The sequence below is a fragment of the Nyctibius grandis genome, chromosome 34 (assembly GCF_013368605.1).
Source record: "Nyctibius grandis isolate bNycGra1 chromosome 34, bNycGra1.pri, whole genome shotgun sequence".
Classification (NCBI taxonomy): Eukaryota; Metazoa; Chordata; class Aves; order Nyctibiiformes; family Nyctibiidae; genus Nyctibius; species Nyctibius grandis.
Genome location: NC_090691.1, coordinates 894,851 through 915,111, shown reverse-complemented (window position 1 = coordinate 915,111; position 20,261 = coordinate 894,851). Strand labels below are relative to the sequence as shown.

Below are 20,261 nucleotides of genomic sequence, written 5' to 3'. Positions count from 1 at the left end.
GGAGGACCTTCTTTGTCCCGCTTAGCAGGAAGGGACCCTGAGGAAGGGCATGCACTTCTGTGTTTACTGTAAAAAGGAACTGGGAAGAAGTCACAGACAGAAACAACATGGAGGTTTTCCCTCATTTGAATGAATTCATGGGTGGTTTAGGGGCATTATTCCTAGTTAAAGGGCAGGAACAGGTTCTTCAAGAGGGCCAAACCGCTCTTCTGAGAAGAACCTCCTCTGATTAGAGAGATGAGTTTCTGCATTGAGGTGCCTGTTTCTGTCGAATGAAAAAGAATGTTTATTTGCTCACATTAGATTACGACACACGAAGTCATACTCAGCACAGGTCCTTCTTGCCAGGAACAGAAAGATGGGCCAGACAGAAAAGCCCCATCATGCAGAAAAGTCTTTAGGGGAACACATCATGCCACAGACAGTTTCTTCACACTGAGGAAGAATGGACACTGAACAGGATTAGTGGTCTCAACTCCCTGAAACGCTTTCTGATAATTCTGTCCCTGGACAGTCCATCTCTTTCCACTGACCAAGAGTGGCCAGGAGATACCATCCTGATAGTTGAAGACACTGCAAAGAGTCTGTGAGGAGACTTACAAGCAGATGTGAACTTGGGCAGGGAAACCTGAATTCCAGAGAAGAGGTACCCGAGCTGTCTAAGCCAAGTGAGGAAAAGTGATGTTGCACAAGGAGAAGGGGAAAAGGACAGGGGTGATGATCATTTGCTGAACATCTTTTGCTCCTCACCTTCCATTTCTGAGCGCATTTGGGCTGCGTCCCTGCAGCAGCACAGCTCCTGGACCTCAGTATTCCCATCTTTCCCAGGGCTCCCTGTTCAGCACTGCAGTGAAGACAGAGGAGTGCCCCAAGGGTGTGCGGGGCTGAGGCAGTGCAGGATCATGATCAAGCACAGGTTTCCAGTGAATGCCTGACACATGCCTGATCACCTGCCCAGGGAACGTCCGTGGCTGATCAAGAGAGCACTTTGCACCCGCCTCCTCTTTGGGCTTTCACAACACTCGGGTCAGACAAGACACTGTCCCTGATGATTCCCTGTCTCAAATTTTATACCTTTTACAGCGAGTTGGAGATGGCCAAGGCAGACACCTAGACAGTGCAGAGAGTTCCTGGGATGGAGGAGCCTTTTTACTCAGTGATTCACCCCACCCACACTGGGATGCCTTCTTCCTGATTCACCCCACCTACACTGGGATGCCTTGTTCCTGATTCACCTCACCTATACTGGGATGCCTTGTTCCTGATTCACCCCACCCACACTGGGATGCCTTGTTCCTGATTCACCCCACCCACACTGGGATGCTGTATTCCTGAAGGTGCTTCCATGGGGAGGGTGCCTGAGAGTCACGGCTCTCTGTAAAACACATCCCGTGTAGACGGCTGAGTCAGCTGTGAGATAGCTGAGGGATTGAGATTAACCCCTAAGATACAGCAAGATGGAGAAAGAGACGGAGATGAAGAGAGTTGAGAAATTAAGGGACAGGTATTGGCACGCTGATATACACTCTGCCCCAACCTCTTCATGTCCTCCGAGGTGTGAGAGTGCCCATTCACTCATGCCCCACAGCTCTGACTCTGCACCGACGACCACGCTGCCTGTAGCTCTGTTCAGCAGTGTCAAGGACACAGAGGGGGTATCTAGAGGAAAGAGTGAGCTGGAGTGAGAAGACACACAGGGCAGGACAGCACCAAGACACATGGGCTCACTTCATAGTTGTCACCGTGCAAAGAGCCATGGCATATTAAGCACACCTGCCTCAGCAAATCCAGCACCTACCTGTAATCCCCAACCTGATGTGACAACGTTTCCTTTGAGGGCAATGGAGGATGAAAGGCGAGGTCTGGGTGCCATCCTCTGCCTCTTCCCCATTCCATCCTCCCCTGTCTGACTCTACCTGCAGATCCTGACCCGTGACTTAGTCATGGCTCTGCCCTTGCACTCTTCTCTCAGCATCTCTTTCTGTGAGTCGTCAGCAGCACTTGAATGTCACCAGCTCTGAAGTGCCTCCTGGGTTTATAGAAGAGTCTCCTGAAGGTTCCTGCTGCAGCTCGACTCTCTCTTTGTGTTGCAGAGTGAGCACTGGGCAAGTGAAGCCCTGTGGGGATGAAAGCCCTGAGCTGCCCTCTTAGGAAGAGAGGAAATGAGCCAGGGGAATGAGACGTGAACTCTTCAGACTCATGGAGCAGAACTACAATGAGATATGTGCCAAAGCTTCTCCTTCCAGACTCCATGAATGGTCAGTGGGGAGAAAGAAGGTATTTCCTGCAAGCAGAGGAGTCTGGCAATGTGGGGCAGGATGAATCACCCTCAGGGGTGCCAGGATCTGCCTGTTGAGGAGATAGGAACCCCAAACCTTTCCCAGAGGCCAAGGTTCCTAACTTGCTGGGGGCTAAAGGGATATGGACTCCTGCTCAGGATTCCACTGTCATACAGGAGAGGTGCACAGGGTTCTCCTTTGTTCTACCTTTCGGTCAAGGGGAGCAAGAGGGCATGATGCCTCTCAGCTGTGTTGACTTGCCCCTCATGACAAGTAGACTCCCTTGTCTCCCCACTGAATGCAGATGGAGAGAGGGACCCTGGGACATCATAGAATCATCGAATCGTTTTGGTTAGAAAGGACCTTGAAGACCATCAAGTCCAACCGTTAACCCAGTACTGCCAAGTCCACCACTAACCCATGTCCCTAAACACCACATCCACACAACTTTTAAACCCTCCAGGGATGGTGACTCAAACACTGCCCTGGGCAGCCTGTTCCCATGTTTGACAACCCTTTCGGTGAAGAAATTTGTCCTGCTATCCAATCTAAACCTCCCCTGGAGCAACTTGAGACCGTTTCCTCTCATCCTGCCCCTCGAAGGGGGATGGGGTAGTAGCTGGGCTTGCACCACTGGGGCAACGCTCTGGTGTTGAGGTAGACCAGGAGGCCTCCCATCCCCCTGGGGTGAAATCGGTGTGCTCAGCTCGCTCCCTGAAATGCCTGTACACCAATGCGCGCAGCATGGGGAGTAAACAGGAGGAGTTAGAAATCCGTGTTCGGTCGGGGGGCTATGATCTAGTGGCAATTACAGAGACTCGGTGGGACGCCTCGCATGACTGGAATGTGGTCATGGATGGCTATGTCCTGTTCAGGAAAGACAGGCCAGTAAGCAGAGGTGGTGGAGTTGCTCTTTATGTGAGCGAGCAGCTAGAATGTATTGAGTTCTGTCCAGGGGCGGATCAGGAGCGAGTTGAGAGTTTGTGGGTGCGAATTAAGGGGCAGGCTGGCAGGGGTGATACTGTTGTGGGTGTCTATTACAGGCCACCGGCTCAGGATGAGGAGGGTGATGAGGCCTTCTACAGGCAGCTGAGAGCATCTCGCAATTACAGGGCCTGGTTGTTGTGGGGGATTTCAACTACCCTGATATTTGCTGGGAGGCCTACTCAGCCAGCCATCCCCAGTCCAGGAGGTTCCTACAGTGCATTGATGATAACTTTCTGATGCAAATGGTGGATGAGCCAACTAGGAGAGGAGCGCTGCTGGATCTTATCCTTACTAACAAGGAGGGTCTGGTTGAAGAGGTGAAGGTTGAGGGCAGCCTTGGTTGTAGTGACCATGAGATGGTAGAGTTCAGGATCTCATGTCGCAGGAACAGAATAGCTAGCAGAATCACAACCCTGAACTTCAGGAGGGCCAACTTTGGTCTTTTCAAGCAATTGCTAGGGGAAATCCCATGGGACAGGGTACTAGAAGGTAAGGGGGCCCAAGATAGTTGGTTAGCATTCAAGGACTGCTTCTTCCGAGCTCAAGATCAGAGCATCCCAGCAGGTAGGAAGTCAAGGAAGGGTACCAGGAGACCTGCATGGTTAAACAGGGAACTGGTGGGCAAACTCAAGTAGAAGAAGAGGGTGTACAGATCATGGAAGGAGGGGCTGGCCACTTGGGAGGAATATAAGTCTGTTGTCAGAGGATGGAGGGAGGCAACTAGGAAAGCTAAGGCCTCCTTGGAATTAAACCTTGCAAGAGAGGTCAAGGACAACAGAAAGGGCTTCTTCAAATACATTGCAGGTAAAGCCAACACTAGAGGCAATGTAGGCCCACTGATGAATGAGGTGGGGGCCCTGGAGACAGAGGATACAAAGAAGGCGGAGTTACTGAATGCCTTCTTTGCCTCTCTCTATACTGCTGAAGGTTGTCCTGAGGAGCCCCGGACCACTGAGGCCCCAGAAGGAGTCAGGATAGAGGAGGAATCTGTCTTGGTAGATGAGGGCTGGGTCAGGGACCAATTAAACAATCTGGACGTCCATAAATCCATGGGCCCTGATGGGATGCACCCGCAGGTGCTGAGGGAGCTGGCGGAAGTCATTGCTAGGCCACTCTCCATCATCTTTGCTAAGTCGTGGGCAACGGGAGAGGTGCCTGAGGACTGGAGGAAAGCGAATGTCACTCCAGTCTTCAAAAAGGGCAAGAAGGAGGACCCGGGTAACTCTAGACCGGTCAGCCTCACCTCCATCCCCGGAAAGGTGATGGAACAACTTGTCCTTGGTGCTGTCTCTAGGCACATCAAGGATAGGGGGATCATTAGGGGCACTCAGCATGGCTTCACCAACGGGAAGTCATGCTTAACCAACTTGATAGCCTTTTATGAGGACATAACCTGGTGGATAGATGATGGTAAAGCTGTGGATGTGGTCTATCTTGATTTCAGTAAAGCGTTTGACACGGTCTCCCACAGCATCCTCGCAGCTAAACTGAGGAAGTGTGGTCTGGATGATCGGGTAGTGAGGTGGATTGTGAAGTGGCTGAAGGAAAGAAGCCAGAGAGTGGTGGTCAATGGGACAGAGTCCAGTTGGAGGCCTGTGTCTAGTGGAGTCCCTCAAGGGTCGGTACTGGGACCAGTTCTGTTCAATATATTCATTAATGACTTGGATGAGGGAATAGAGTGCACTGTCAGCAAGTTCGCTGATGACACCAAACTGGGAGGAGTGGCTGACACACCAGAAGGCTGCGCAGCCATTCAGAGAGACCTGGACAGGCTGGAGAGTTGGGCGGGGAGAAATTTAATGAAATATAACAAGGGCAAGTGTAGAGTCCTGCATCTGGGCAAGAACAACCCCATGTACCAGTACAAGTTGGGGGCAGAGCTGTTGGAGAGCAGCGTAGGGGAAAGGGACCTGGGGGTCCTAGTGGACAGCAGGATGACCATGAGCCAGCAGTGTGCCCTTGTGGCCAAGAAGGCCAATGGTATCCTGGGGTGTATTAGAAGGGGTGTGGTTAGCAGGTCGAGAGAGGTTCTCCTCTCCCTCTACTCTGCCCTGGTGAGGCCGCATCTGGAATATTGTGTCCAGTTCTGGGCCCCTCAGTTCAAGAAGGACAGGGATCTGCTAGAGAGAGTCCAGCGCAGAGCCACGAAGATGATTAAGGGAGTGGAACATCTCCCTTCTGAGGAGAGGCTGAGGGAGCTGGGTCTCTTTAGCTTAGAGAAGAGGAGACTGAGGGGTGACCTCATTAATGTTTATAAATATGTAAAGGGCAAGTGTCATGAGGATGGAGCCAGGTTCTTCTCAGTGACATCCCTTGACAGGACAAGGGGCAATGGGTGCAAGCTGGAACACAGGAGGTTCCACATAAATAGGAGGAAAAACTTCTTTACGGTGAGGGTGACCGAACACTGGAACATGCTGCCCAGAGAGGTTGTGGAGTCTCCTTCTCTGGAGACATTCAAAACCCGCCTGGACGCGTTCCTGTGTGATATGGTCTGGGCAATCCTGCTCCAGCAGGGGGATTGGACTAGATGATCTTTTGAGGTCCCTTCCAATCCCTAACATTCTGTGATTCTGTGATCACTGTGGGCCTGCTTGGTGATTACTGGACCCGAACCTCATCCTGATCAATGGATTGACTTCCTGGCTTGACTGCAGACCACCGTTCCGAGGCCTGTCCTGCTTGCCTTGCTCAGATACTGTGCGGCTGGGGCCTGGCTGCAGAGGCACCTATGCTGCCAGCCATGGCATCTCCCTTGGCTCCCAGCTCGCCTCCCAGCTTGCTGCTCCCTGACAGGGGAGGCTCTCTTCTCTTTAATACAATACCTGCTCCTGACCTCATCACCTAGCCTCACTTCTGAGTCAGCAGGAAGCAAATAACCCCAAAATACCCCCAAAGTTATTCAGGAGCTATAACTCATCCCACTTAATGTGGACAGCTGAAATCACTCTAGAATCATCTTTCCATGGACCATCTTCCTTCCTCCAGATGAACACATGGTCCCCTGGGCCAATGGAAAGAAAATTAGACCCCTGAACTTGGCACTGGTCAGGCCGCACCTCAAATCCTGTGTTCAGTTTTGGACCCCTCACTACAAGACAGACATTGAGGTGATGGAGAACGTCCAAAGAAGGGCAACGAAGCTGGTGAAGGGTCTAGAGCACAAGTCTGATGAGGAGCGGCTGAAGGAACTGAAATTGCTTAGTCTGGAGAAAAGGAGGCTGAGAGGAGACCTTATCACTCTCTACAGCTACCTGAAAGGAGCTTGTAGTGAGGTCGGTGTCAGTCTCTTCTCCCAAGGAACAAGGGATAGGACGAGAGGAAAAGGCCTCAAGTTGCTCCAGGGGAGGTTTAGATTGGATATCAGGAAAAATCTCTTCCCAAAAGGTTTGTCAAACATTGGAACAGGCTGCCCAGGGAAGTGGTGGAGTCACCATCCCTGGAGGTATTTAAAAGACATGTAGATGTGGTGCTGAGGGATATCGTTTAGTGGTGGACTTGGCAGTGCTGGGTTAGCAGTTGGCCTTGATGCTTTTAAAGTTCTTTTCCAAACAAAACAATCTATGATTCTATGATTCTGTGACTTTTCAGAGGTGCTCTGCACAGATAAATCCAAATGCAATAGTCTAAGTTAAGGTCAAAATCTTAGGCCTGAACTTAACTTAAACTACATTAAGACCTAAGGTCACATCTAATCTCTAAATGAGGCATCTGATCTGAGGCCTTTTTCTGTGGTCAGTGAAGAGAGATCTGTTACGTAGTGAGCACATAGTCACCCACCTTAGTACATGATGAGTCATGAATGGGAAACATTTCTCTTCCCATGGGTAGCAGAAGGAACGAAATGGAGCGGATCAGACAAGGTGATTTGGGAGGGGTTCATCTCAGAGCTTTGTGACGAGCTGTCACGCAGAGACGTTTACCCAGTTGTGCTGGATATGGCTGGGATAGTCAATCTTTTTCACAGTAGCTGGTTTGGGGCTGTGTCTTGGAGTTGTGCTGAGAACAGTGTTGACAATATAGAGATGTTTTCGTTACTGCTGAGCAGTGCTTACACAGAGTCAAGGCCTTTTCCGCTTCTCACCCCACCCCACCAGTGAGTAGGCTGGGGGTGCACAAGAAGTTGGGAGGGGACAGAGCCGGAACGGTTGATGCCAAGTGACCAATGGGATATTCCATACCGTATGGTGTCACGTTCAGCAAATAAAGCTGGAGGAAGAAGAAGGAAGGGGAGGACATTTGGAGCAACGGCGTTTGTATTCCCAAGTAACGATCATGCGTGATGGAGCCCTGCTTTCCTGGAGATGGCTGAACACCTGCCTGCCGATGGGAAGTGGTGAATGAATTCCTTGTTTTGCTTCGCTTCTGCACATGGTTTTTGCTTTACCTATTGAACTGTCTTTATCTCAATGCTCGAGTTTCCTCACTTTTCCAATTCTCTTCCCCATCCCAACTGGGGAGGGTGAGCAAGTGGCTGTGTGGTGCTCAGTTGCCAGCTGGGCTTTAACCATGGCACCAGTCTTCCCACATCTCGAGACCCACTTTGACCACAGCACTTTGTTTGCAAAAGTTTCTCAATAGGGGGAAGTGAAGAACGAGGAGAGTGTAAGTAACTGTACATATGACATACATCCACCTGTATCAGAAGAGTGAAACCATATACATCACCGAGGGTGATGGTCTGTTCACGAGCAGAATCATTCTATAACTGTAAGGTTGCAGCTACAGAGGAAATGGCTTCACCTTGCTCCAGGGGAGGTTTGGATTGTATATTAGGAAAAATTTCTTCACCAAAAGGGTTATTAAACATTGGAACAGGCTGTCCAGGGAAGTGGTTGAGTCACTGTCCCTGGAGGTATTTAAAGGACCAGTAGATGTGGTGCCTAGGGACATGGTTTAGTGGTGGACTTGGCAGTGCTGGGTTGATGGTTGGACTTGATCTTCAAGGTCCTTTCCTACCAAAACAATTCTATGATTCTATGGTTCTCGGATTCTATTCCTGGTGGGGGTCACTGTGGGTCAATCTCTGATTGCACGTGAAGCCCTGCTTCATATGTGCTCCAGCTGTGAGTGGCTTCCCTTCTGCATGAGGCCAGACTGGAGGGACAAGGGACCCATGAGCAGCCATCACTCAGCAGATCCCACCACCCTACAGGCACATTAGCTGAAGCGGGGGGGGTTAGCAGTGATTCTGTGATTCTGTGAGTGACCTGGTTTGAGCCAGTGCACCTGAAGGAATTGGCTCTAGTTAAGATCTGACCCACACTTCAACTCCAGATGATCTTTTCTTTCTGTCAAAAACAAGAGCAGTTTCCTTTCACACTTGGGTTCTGCTCATGACTCCCAGATACCTTGGCCACCTTCTTCCTCTACAACACGGCTTGCTTCCAGAGGCTGCTTCCCTAACTGGAGGGAGCTGAGGGTCCTCACTGGTGCCCACTCGATGCTGGTGGCAGCTGAAGAAGTGTATCCTGATCAACCTATGCAGGTACAGTCTGGAGAACCAGGCCCAGCAAGGACTTAGAGCCCGTTTTGACAAGTTGCACCATGCTGTTCCTTCACGAGTTCCTCAGCTCTTGCCACGTTGAGGCCTGTGGTCAGCAGGACCATGTGAGTCTTGTGCTGACAGTGGGCAGGAAGGAGCCTATCAACCTTCTCCAGCCCATCTGTCTCTCTAGGAGAAGACCCAGGTCTGCCTTGGGCACTCATTCTATCCAGCACCTGGACCCAGATCCTCATGGTCTCCCCATTGCATGCGTGCAGGCACTGGAGTCAGTATGTTTGCAGCCCTGCTCCAGCAGCTGGAACACAGACCTCATATCCTACCCACTGGAGTTTCCAGCTTCAAATTCGTACAATCATAGAATTCTTTTGGTTGGCAGGGACCTTTAAGATCAGCAACTCCAACCATAAATCTAGCACTGCCAAGTCCACCACTAAACCATGTCCCTAAGCGCCATGTCTACGTGTCTTTTAAATCCCTCCAGGGATGGTGACTCCACCACTGCCCTGGGCAGCCTGTTCCACTGCTTGATAACCCTTTCAGTGAAGAAATTTTTCCTGATATCCAATCTAAATCTCCCCTGGCACAACTTGAGGCCATTTCCTCTCATCCTATCCCTTGTTACTTGGGAGAAGAGACCAACACCCACCTCGCTACAACCTCCTTTCAGGTACTTGTAGACAGCAATAAGGTCTCCTTTCAACCCCCTTTTCTCCAGACTAAATAACCCCAGTACCCTCAGCTGTGCCTCACAGCACTTGTGCTCCAGACCCTTCACCAGCTTCGTTGCCCTTCTCTGGACTCGCTCCAGCCCCTCAATGTCTGTCTTGTAGTGACGGGCCCAAAACTGAACACAGGATTCGAGGTGTGGCCTCACCGGTGCTGAGTACAGAGGGACGATCCCTGCCGTAGTCCTGCTGGCCACACTAGTGCTGATACAAGCTAGAATGCTGGTGGCCTTCTTGGCCATCTGGGCACACTGCTGGCTCATACTCAGCCTGCCATTGATCAACACCCCCAGGTCCTTTTCCACCAGGCACTTTCCAGCCACTCTTCCCCCAGCCTGTAGCAGTGTGTGGGGTTGTTGTGCCCCAAGTGCAGGACCCGACACTTGGCCTTGTTGAACCTCATACAGTGGCCTCAGCCCATCCATCCAGCCTGTCCAGATCCCTCTGCAGACCCTCCCTACCCTCCAGCAGATCAATACTCCCGCCCAACTTGGTGTCATCTGCGAACTTACTGAGGGTGCACCCGATCCCCTCGTCCAGATCATTGATAAAGATATTAAAGAGAACTGGCCCCAACACTGAGCCCTGATGAACACCACTTGTGACTGGGTGCCAGCTGGATTTAACTCCATTCACCACAACTCTTTGGGCCCGGCCATCCAGCTAGTTTTTTACCGAGGGTCCAGTACACCCATCCAAGCCATGACTAGCCAAGACTTATTGGATTTGCGAGGGACCTCAAGGATGTTGGAATATCATCACCCTCGTGCCATCACTTTCTGCACGTCTCGCTCTCATTTGGCATCCTGTTGCAATGCACAGCTCTTGCAGGCTGTGAGGAGGGCCTGTTCTGTCCTGCCTGCAACCCCTGGGATGCCACCGTTGAGAAAAAAAGGAGTGTCTCAAGTTGCAGGAGACCTCAGGGCCTCACACAGACCTAAGGACGCAGCAGGACAGTGTGCAAGTGAGGAGACACCAGCACTGAAAAGACCATGTCCTGATGCGGTCCAAGGCCACGAGGCCAGGGAAGCAGCAGCCCTGACACAAAGGTGGGAGTGCCCCACCAGCCAGCAGAGGCAGCTCTGAGTGCCACAGGGCTGCTCCTCCTCCATGTGGCATCTAGACGTTTGGCTCCTTAACCCCTCCTGCATTCTGGTGCTGTGTCCTCAGCTCCAGAAAGGTTTAGAAGAGATGAGAGCTCAAACAAATGATATTTCTGCTGGATTCTTTATCTCTGCAAGAAGACTGGTTCCACAGGTATGTTAGGATAGTTCCTCAGAAAAAACATATTGAATGTCAAGAAGAAGTGGGATGAATAATTATTTTTAATTGCAATTCACATTATCACACATTTAAAAAACAAATAGAACATAAGAAAAGAACACAAGATAGTCCTGAGTTCTCCCGAGATAGCCTGGGGGTCATCTAAAGATGATTGATACCTTAATGATGTTTAAATAATATGTGTTCGAACAGTTTCTTCAGGGCATCCTTGATCTCCTGGTTCCTCATGCTGTAGATGAGGGGGTTCACTGCTGGAGGCACCACCGAGTACAGAACTGACACTACGAGATCCAGGGATGGGGAGGAGTTGGAGCGGGGCTTCAGGTAGGCAAACATTAAAGTGCTGACAAACAGAGAGATCACAGCCAAGTGGGGGAGGCACGTGGAAAAGGCTTTGTGCCGTCCCTTCTCAGAGGGAATCCTCAGCACGGTCCTCAAGATCTGCACATAGGACACCACGATGAAAACAAAACACCCAAATGCTAAACAGGCACTAACCACAAGAAGGTAAATTTCCCTGAAGTAGGTGTTTGAGCAGGAAAGATTGAGGATCTGGGGGATTTCACAGAAGAACTGGTCCACAGCATTGCCTTGGCAGAGAGGTAGTGAAAATGTGTTGGCCGTGTGCAGAACAGCATAGGGAAAAACACTGCCCCAGGCAGCTGCTGCCATGTTGGCACAAGTCCTGCTGCTCAGGAGGGTCCCGTAGTGCAGGGGGTTGCAGATGGCAACGTAGCGGTCATAGGCCATGACTGTGAGAAGAGAATACTCTGCTGAAATGAAAAAGACAAAGAGAAAGACCTGGGCAGCACATCCCAGGTAGGAGATGGCCCTGGTGTCCCAGAGGGAGTTGGCCATGGCTTTGGGGACAGTAGTGGAGATGGAGCCCAGGTCAAGGAGGGAGAGGTTGAGGAGGAAGAAGTACATGGGGGTGTGGAGGTGGTGGTCACAGGCTACAGCGGTGATGATGAGTCCATTTCCCAGGAGGGCAGACAGGTAGATGCCCAGGAAGAGCCAGAAGTGCAAGAGCTGCAGCTCCCGCGTGTCTGCAAATGCCAAGAGGAGGAAGTGGGTGATGGAGCTGCTGTTGGACATTTGCTGCCTCTGGGCATGGGGACCTGCCATAGGAGGAAAAGACAGTGAGAAGTTAGGAATGACTTACCTGAAGAAAAGCCCAGGCCATTTCTCATAGAAATCCCCCTCCCTGAGCTGAATGAGGAACGAGCCAGCTCCTTCTTAACCCAACCAACTGAATGATGTTCTGCTTGAATGTCTAAAATACAGCTTAGATATCTAGATTTCTTGAGGAACCCTCTGGGGCAGGACCCCCAAAGTCTGAGTCAGAATAGAAGCTAACCCACACCCTCGCCCCAAGAGCAAGAGCATGATGGACAGGTAGTGAAACAGGGAAGAATATGGCCAGGCTTCAAAAAAATTAAGCAAGGACAGGAAGGCAGATGGGCATGCAGACAAGCCTTCTCCTTACCCAGCTCTGTTCTCCACCTCACAGACAGTGACGTCAGGCACTCCTTTTTAGTCTGTTTGTTGTATATCATTTGTAGGTCACAGGCACCAAGATGATCAGAGGGCTGGAGCACCTCTCTTCTGAAGACAGGATGAGAGAGTTGGGCTTGTTCAGCCTGGAGAAGAGAAGGCTTCAGGGAGACTTTCTAGCAGCCTTCCAGTACCTGAAGGGACCTACAGGAAAGTGGGAGAGGGGCTTTTTACAAGGGCAAGTAGTGATGGGATGAGGCGTAATTGTTTTAAACTAAAGGAGGGGAGATTTAGCTGAGATATGAGGAAGAAATTCTTGTCTGTGAAGGTGGTAAAACACTGGCCCAGGTTGTCCAGAGAAGCTGTGGATGCCCCCTCCCTGGCAGCGTTTAAGGTCAGGTTGGATGGGGCTTGGAGCAACCTGGTCTAGTGGAAGATGTCCCTGCCCATGTCAGGGGGGTTGAACTAGATGATCTTTAAGGTTCCCTCCAACCCAAACCATTCTATGATTCTATGATTCTACCTCTGTGTGTGCAGGGGCTCAGGAGCAGCTCAGACAAGTCCTAACAAGAACTGGGATCTCAGTGCCTTCTCCACAATGGAGAATGAAGTTGCCACCTCCCACTGCCCACCCAGCCAACCAAGAGGAGAAAAGTCAAAGCACAGACTGCTTCCCTTTCAGGTAAATGCTGCCTTGATGTCTGTCTTCAAAAGGACTCTCTGCAAATGTCCTGAGGGTGATCTGGAGCTGTGAGTGGCCCTGATCCACACAGCACCCTCTCAACCGCAGAAGGACCCTGTCCTGCCCTGCCCTGCCCTGCCAGGGGCTGCTCCTTCCACCCACAGCTTCTTCCCACAGCTCTATGAGGAGCTCCCCAGGCAGGCTGAGTGCTGACCCTGGCTGGTGGCAGAGTCCCTGCCCCAGCACACAGCCCCTTGGGGTGCAGAGACCCTGCTCTGAAGGACAGCCCAGGGCACCCCTGACTGCACACCTGGTTTCACACCCTGCAGCCATCCCTGGGAGAAGCAAGCTGTCATCCCCTGTCCCTCTGACAATGCGGCAGGGAATCCCTGCTCTAGAACTCATCCTTCTCCTCCACACCAGTCATGGGATGTACCAGCTTTAGGAGAGCCCTCCAGGAACTCATGTGCTTCGCTCTCTGACCAGAGACTTACGGTATTAAGGGTTGTGAAGATTTCTCCCACTCCAGACTGCCTTTAACCTCTCTCTGCCTCTCTCGTCTCTCCTCAGTGCCTGCATGCAGTGCTCTCAGCCCTGCTGTGCCTTGCAGGGGAGCTGCTCCTGCTTTTTCTGCGTTCCCATGATGCCATAAGCTCCCTGTGTCCCAGAAGCCCAGCCCAGCTCATCAGCAGAAGACCAGCCCAAAGCTGAAGAAATCATTGATGTTGCCTCCCTCAGATGGGGCAAGACACTTCTTTCTAGCAGTGACATTTCTTCTATTAGAAGAACAGTTGGGCATGAGAATTGCCTTTTCTTCTCCCATCATTGGACAGGACACCAGGAAGGTGACAGGGAAGCTTCTACCATCTCCAAGCTGGAGGAATGTTTTCAGCTTAGTGAATTTAGTCATTTCATTCTGGTTCCTAGTCCAAGGGCTACAAAGACATTCCAAATCCCTTTGTCCATGCCATGTCTTTGCTTTGAAGCAAAGCCTTTGCACACAGAAAGACTTGGACATGAGGTACCAGGATTCCTTATGGCAAGAAGGAGCTTGCCTGGTGCCACATCTGGGGTACTTCAGCAAGGGGCACAGACAGGATAGTCTGGAGCCTTTAGTGTTGGAGACAGTGATGTGACAGTGATGCCAAGGTGTGGCAGCAGAGCTCAGTACAGCTGGTCTTCAAGGACAGCCTCCTCCAAGCACAGCACCATAATGAGTCTTTCCCACTTCAGGAACAGTTAAAGAAGAAAGAAATATACTGTGTGGCCAGTGCTGAATTTCATACAGTGTAGATAGATCTGAGATACTCCACATCGTCTTTGCCTCAGTCTTCACCAGGAAGGACTCGAGGGTCTTTGTGTCACAATGAGGCCACTCTCCATCATCTTTGAAAGGCCATGGAGACTGGGGGAACTCCCTGATGACTGGAAGCACCCAAATATTTCATGCACCTTTCAAAGATGCCCGAATGATGAGCAGGGGAATGAAAGGCTCTGCCCCAGAGCGTGTGCACTTGGACCCCATTTCTGTGTGTCTGAAGAAGGTGACTGGATTTACCCAGGGTAGATGGTGTCTGGCCATTGTCCTTGCTTTCTGTGAGGAAAGGATGGGATTGCTGGACGTGGAGGAGCAGTGGTGGTCTTTTACCTGGAAGTCAGTAAAGCTTTCAGCATCATCCCCCCACAATATTTTTGTGTTCAAGATAGGATATTATGATCTACATTGGTGGATGAGTAGATGGGTAAAAAAACATCTGGATGAACACGCTTAGAAGAATGTGGTTCATGCGTAGTGCTCTGTCTGGAGGCCTGTAGCTAGTAGGGTCCTGCAGGAGTCTGTCCTGCAACCTGCCCTGTTTAACATGTTTTTCACGACCCAGAGGAGACGAGGAAGTGATTTTTCATAAGATTTGTAGAAGACACCCCATTGAGGAGAGCAGACACTACACTGGAGGGCAGGGCTTCCATCCCAAGGGACATAGACAGGCTGGAATGATGGGCCAATAGAAACCTCATGACATCCAGGAAGTCCTGACCCTGAGCTGGATGAAGCCCCTGCAGTGAGAGATGCCAGGGACTGCCTAGGTGGGTAGCAGCTCGATGGGAAAGGCTCTGGTGGTCCTTGGGTTTCATTAGGCAAAACATGAGTCATCAGCAAAAAAGTCAATGGCATCCTGGGCTCCGTGAGCAGGAGCACAGCCAGGAGAGGAGATTACTCCCCTCTGCTCAGCACTTTTTATACCATATCCACAAACCCACTGGTTCATATATCATCCATCATAACTGCCATGCCTTTCTCCTCAGGACTCCTCAGCCTGTCACATCGCAGCATGTCCTGGTGCACCAGGTTTATTCTGCCCCTGGTGCAGACCTTGTCCCCTTTGCCTTGTAAAACTTCAGGAGGTTTCTGTTGGCTAAATCCACAAGTGTGTCAAGGTCCTTCTGGACTGAAACTCCAATGCGTCGGAGTTACAGTCCAGAAGGACCTTGATGGATGACATATGAGCCAGTGGGTTTTGCAGGTTGAAAGTAGGATGGAGAACCTGGAGAAGGTCCAGAGGAAGTGTGTCATGATGTGGTTAGGGGCCTAAAGCACATGAGCTGTGTGGAGAGGCTGAGGAAACTGGGCCTCTTTAGTCTACTGAAGGGGAGGCACAGGGACACAGGTGACACCTGCCGGGAGAGATGATGGTGGAGGCAAACCCTTCTGTGGTGGCAGATGGTGTCGGATGTCGTAGACTTGTAAGATTTTGCTTAGGGATATTGTTTAGTAGTTGACTTGGTAGTGTTGGGTTGATGGTTGGACTCGATGATCTTAAAGGTCGTTTCCAATCAAGACGATTCTGTGATGGTATGGCAGAGGCAACAGCCACAAGCATCCTCCAGGGAGCTTCACACTAAGCATCAGGAAAACCTGACTAGAAGGGTGGTGCTCTACCTAAAGGGAAGAAGTCGGCCTCTCCTCCCAGGCAACTAGCGATAGGACAAGAGGACACAGCCTCGAGCTTTGCGGGGGGAGGTTCAGGTTGGACATCAGGAGGATTTCTTCTCAGCAAGGGTCATTAGACACTGGAATGGGCTGCCCAGGGAGGTGGTGGAGTCACCATCTCTGGAGGTGTTTAAGAAAAGACTGGACATGGCACTTAGTGCCATGGTCTAGTTGACGTGCTGGTGTCAGGGCAATGGTTGGACTCAATGATCCCAGAGGTCTCTTCCAACCTGATTGATTCTGGGATTCTGTGATTCTGCTGCCCTTTGTGATCTCCATCTTTGGAGGTTCTCAGCTCCCCAAAATGTCACCCAAGCTGACCCTAGGCTTGGTGATACTCTACCCTTTGGTGGGAGGCCAGACTAGAGACTCCCCCATCAACCCCTTTCCCAAAAACCCTTCCATGAGCCTGAGCAGTGTGCCCCAGGAGAAGAGATTCAGCCAGAGGTGAAGGTCTCTACAGTAGAAGCTCATGGGCCAATTCAGGATGGAATTGTCCTGTGCTCAGGTCTATAGCCCTACCTTTGACTCCTCGTTACGTTTCCTGATCACTCTCCTTACCCATGTGGTGTTTTAGTCTGTGAAGAGAATCCAAAGCAACTTTTTGACTCAGTTACTGTCATTTTTACACACTGAAATGCCAGGCAGGTGAAAGGAGCTCAAAGCTTCCAGCCTCTCTGCTGCACAATGAGGACTTCAGAGACTGGAAATGCCCCTAGCGGTGTTGTGCCAGCGTACACCAGGAGTCAGGAGCAGGGGGTACTGGTCACAACACCACATGAATATTTTGCCTGCCTTTGTGCCTTTTCAGAAATCTGGGATCTGCACCTTGGCCTCTTTTGGCTAAAAAAAGAAACAACTTCACCCCTCCACCTCTTACCGAAACCAGGGAGAGAAGATATTGAGCAGGAATAATTTGAGGGAAATTCTGTCTACGGGGTGTAATCTTTGATAACAAAGACATAGCAGTGCAAGAAAACACACTGTTCTAAGAACTTCATGCCAGAGGCTAACTGCTGAAAAATTATACCTACTTTGAGAAGTGAGAATAACTGTCAGGAAGGAAATGAAAGAGGTTTAGTTCATCATCATGAAGAATAAGGAGTTCCCTTCCAGCGTTTTCCTCTTGCTGTTATTAGTGATAGTACCATTAAGTCCACAACACTCTGGAGAGCTGCTTTATTTTTCCTTGTCTCCAAAGCTTGGCCTGCTCTGCAACCCAAATGTCTCCCACCACCTTTCACCCTTTTAGCCCAAGACACTTCTCCCCATCACTTCAGCCCACTGCCAAGTCTCTTATCTGAGTGCAATCAGGGTCCTCCCTCACACAGCCTTCCCTATAAAAATATTCTCTACAGGCTGATCCCAGTTATAGAATCATAGAACCATAGAATTGTTTTGGTTGGAAAGGACCCTTAAGATCATCAAGTCCAGCCGTTAACCTGGCACTGCCAAGTCCACCACTTAACCATGTCCCTAAGCACCACATCTACATGTCTTGTAGGTTGACTTGTCCTCACTCAAGAGAGACCTCTATCAATCCCGTGACCTTTCAAAAGAGACGTTCCAAAGAAATATCGATCTTCCCCTGCAACTTCATTGCCACTATTCTACCTGTTATATGGTGTATTTAATTTCTCTAACCTTTCATATATTTGCACCCGTCCTGATACAGTGACCGTTTCTAAAGTCATCTTTTCAGATGCAGACTCTCGAGACAAAGGCCCTTGCCATTCTTCTCCAGTTCTCACCTTACTCTTTGTTCCTTCAGATTCCTCTCAGCTTGCCAGCTGCTGCTTTGAACTTCAGGTAGTTAAAAGTTTGCCTGTCTTGCAGTAGACTAATTGTCTCCTTAGCCAGCTCTTTAATTATGTTTATATCTATCTTTTTGTGTCTACATGTCTCATAAGATTATTCCTTGTAGAAAGGCAACCTCATTAGAGGCACCTTGTACTTAGGGTGGAGGAGTGTGTTTTATTGTTTATGACACTTTATCATGCTTAATTTTCTCTGCTTGCAAGTAGGCAGAATCCTTCTGTGCCTGTGTGCAGCCAGTTCTCTAAGGAGATCAGGTGGGAGATGGTGCGATGGAGCTGTAACATCCAGCTGCAGACTTCAGTGGAGAAGGAAGGAAAAGTGATGCAAGTCCCAGGGGGCCAATGGGAGAAATGGTGAGGCTGGGGAGGTGAGGAGGACAGTTGTCCATACCGTGTTGGACCTCAAGGGACTGCCTTTCCCACCTGTCCAGACCTCCTGAGGAGACCCTCTGGATCAATGTCAATTGGAGAATGCTGCTATCACCTCTTCTCTAAACTGAAAAGTAGTATAATATCCTTTAAAATAAAGAAAAACTTCATTTAGGTGCACTTGGAAATCTTCCTCCCTAACCACATTCTGAAACAGCTCCAATTAGCTGTACAAGTCTTGAAGACTTGAAGAAAATTACAGGCAAAGAAATAGCTCGTTAGGACTTTCTGTAGTTTAATGAGCCCCGTGGTGTATTTGGCCCTGAGTCCAGGAACCTCAGATACTGAGAGGAGACTGAACAAACCGCTCAAGAAGTTGAAGTCAGAAGCAAAACTCAAAGTACCTTGAAGCATTAATGGGCCCCACTGAGGGCCATTACTGACAAAGCCTCCCCATGGACTCGTTAGAGAAGATGACTAGAGGCCATGCTTGCAGGTAGGCAAAGGCTCTGTGCAGGTGGCTGTAATGCTGAGAAGGCCCTTGGTTTGTTTGATGAAGCAGAAAGGCCAAGCCCTCACACCCCTCCAGGCCCTGGGAAGGCAGATCCTGTCCCTCAGGCATGGCTCAGGGCTCTTCCCGGGACCAGTGGTATGTGAGGGTGAGCAATGCCAAGTGTAGGAAAACTGTACAAAATCTCCCGGCATCCCCAAGCAACCATGAAGAAGAAACAAAGTCCAGCACCTCAAAATAAAGTTTCTCCTGGTAGGCCTCAGTGGCAGAGGCAACTGCCATGGCCAAGTGGACAAAGACCTTGGTTGTGTTGGGGCTTTCAGCCTTGCCAGAGCCCTAGGCCATCTCTCCTGCAGGCTGTCCTACACCATCCCATGCCTGCACCTCTTTCCTTGCAGGCTGCAGACACCCATCTTGCTTTCCCACCTAGCTCTCACCCCAGCATTTCTCTACCTTTCCTGATGTCTCTCCACCCTCACTGGCTGTTCCTTGACACACAAAGCCATGGGCTGATCCAGACTCCCTCTGCATAACCTCTTGCACCACAACACTACCATTTGAGTGTTGTAGAACCAGTTGAGTTAACTTAATTCTTTTAGCTATCTTTTAACTGTATTCTGTTGTCTGAATAGTCTTGCGTAGCCTTGGTAGTTAATGTTGCTGAAGCCCTGGGCTGCGACAGTGGCAAACTTTTGAGCCTGTTGTGAACTGCTTCTTGGACACGTGAAGGAAGGCCCTGAGACCAGTGCGAACTGGAGGATAAGGAGGCTGCAGCTGTCAGCAGAATCTATAACTCAGCAGAATCTGTAAATCTTGCAGATAAGATGTTTCATGGCCCATTTGGAAGACCAAGAATCCCAGAATCCCAGAATCAGTCAGGTTGGAAGAGCCCTCTGGGATCATCGAGTCCAACCATTGCCCTGTCACCACCATGTCACTAGACTGTGGCACTAAGTGCCATGTCCAATAAAGAACAAAAGGACCTCAGACCCTAATTACCATTACTTAACCAGGTTGAGACTCTGTGCAATGACAGTGAGACATTGGCAAAGAGGAGCCAGTTCACTGGAGGGCCACTAAGATGGTGATCCTTCCATTATCTTTCAAGTGTTCGTGCGATTTCCCCGAGAATATCAGTATCTGCAACAATGACAACAAAATCAAAAGCACTGATCTGCCTAAATATGAATCTCTGCAGCAGAGTAATCTGCATCTGTGGTAGCCACTTTGGGCAATGCCAATTAAATCAGTATTTGCATTATACAGCATGATACCCAATCCACAAGTACGTATCAAAAGTGGTTCAGATGAAGGGTGGTCTCGCAAAAGTGAACCTTTGTGTCCGTACATGGAGTGGACACTGCTGATTTCCCTCTCCAGAGTGGCAGAGGCTGGGTCCCCTTCTGAGGGTGGACTCCCTGCAAGGAAGGCAGAGCCTGGCTCTTACTGGCAATTCACTCAGCATCCATTTTGACCTTTTTTTGGTGCTTTTCTATGACTTTCTGCAGAGAAGATCATAAAAAGAGAATCGTTTCAGAAAAGATGGTCATAAAGTTCATGTCATGGACTAGAAAGCTCACCATGAGCTCTGGAGGGAGCCAGGAAGATAGTTAATAAG

The 20,261-nt window shown here is 50.1% G+C and overlaps 1 protein-coding gene across 1 annotated transcript; it reads right to left on the bottom strand.

The window, feature by feature from the left end:
* Positions 1-10,940: 10,940 nt before the first annotated feature.
* Positions 10,941-11,906, bottom strand: LOC137675521 (olfactory receptor 14A16-like). Its single transcript, XM_068421649.1, has one exon. The coding sequence runs from the start codon at positions 11,904-11,906 to the stop codon at positions 10,941-10,943; it is 966 nt and encodes a 321-aa protein (XP_068277750.1).
* Positions 11,907-20,261: the final 8,355 nt, after the last annotated feature.

Coding starts and splice junctions, on each gene's coding strand:
- LOC137675521 (XM_068421649.1), bottom strand. CDS start 11,906: ATGGCAGGTCCCCATGCCCAGAGGCAGCAAATGTCCAACAGCAGCTCC.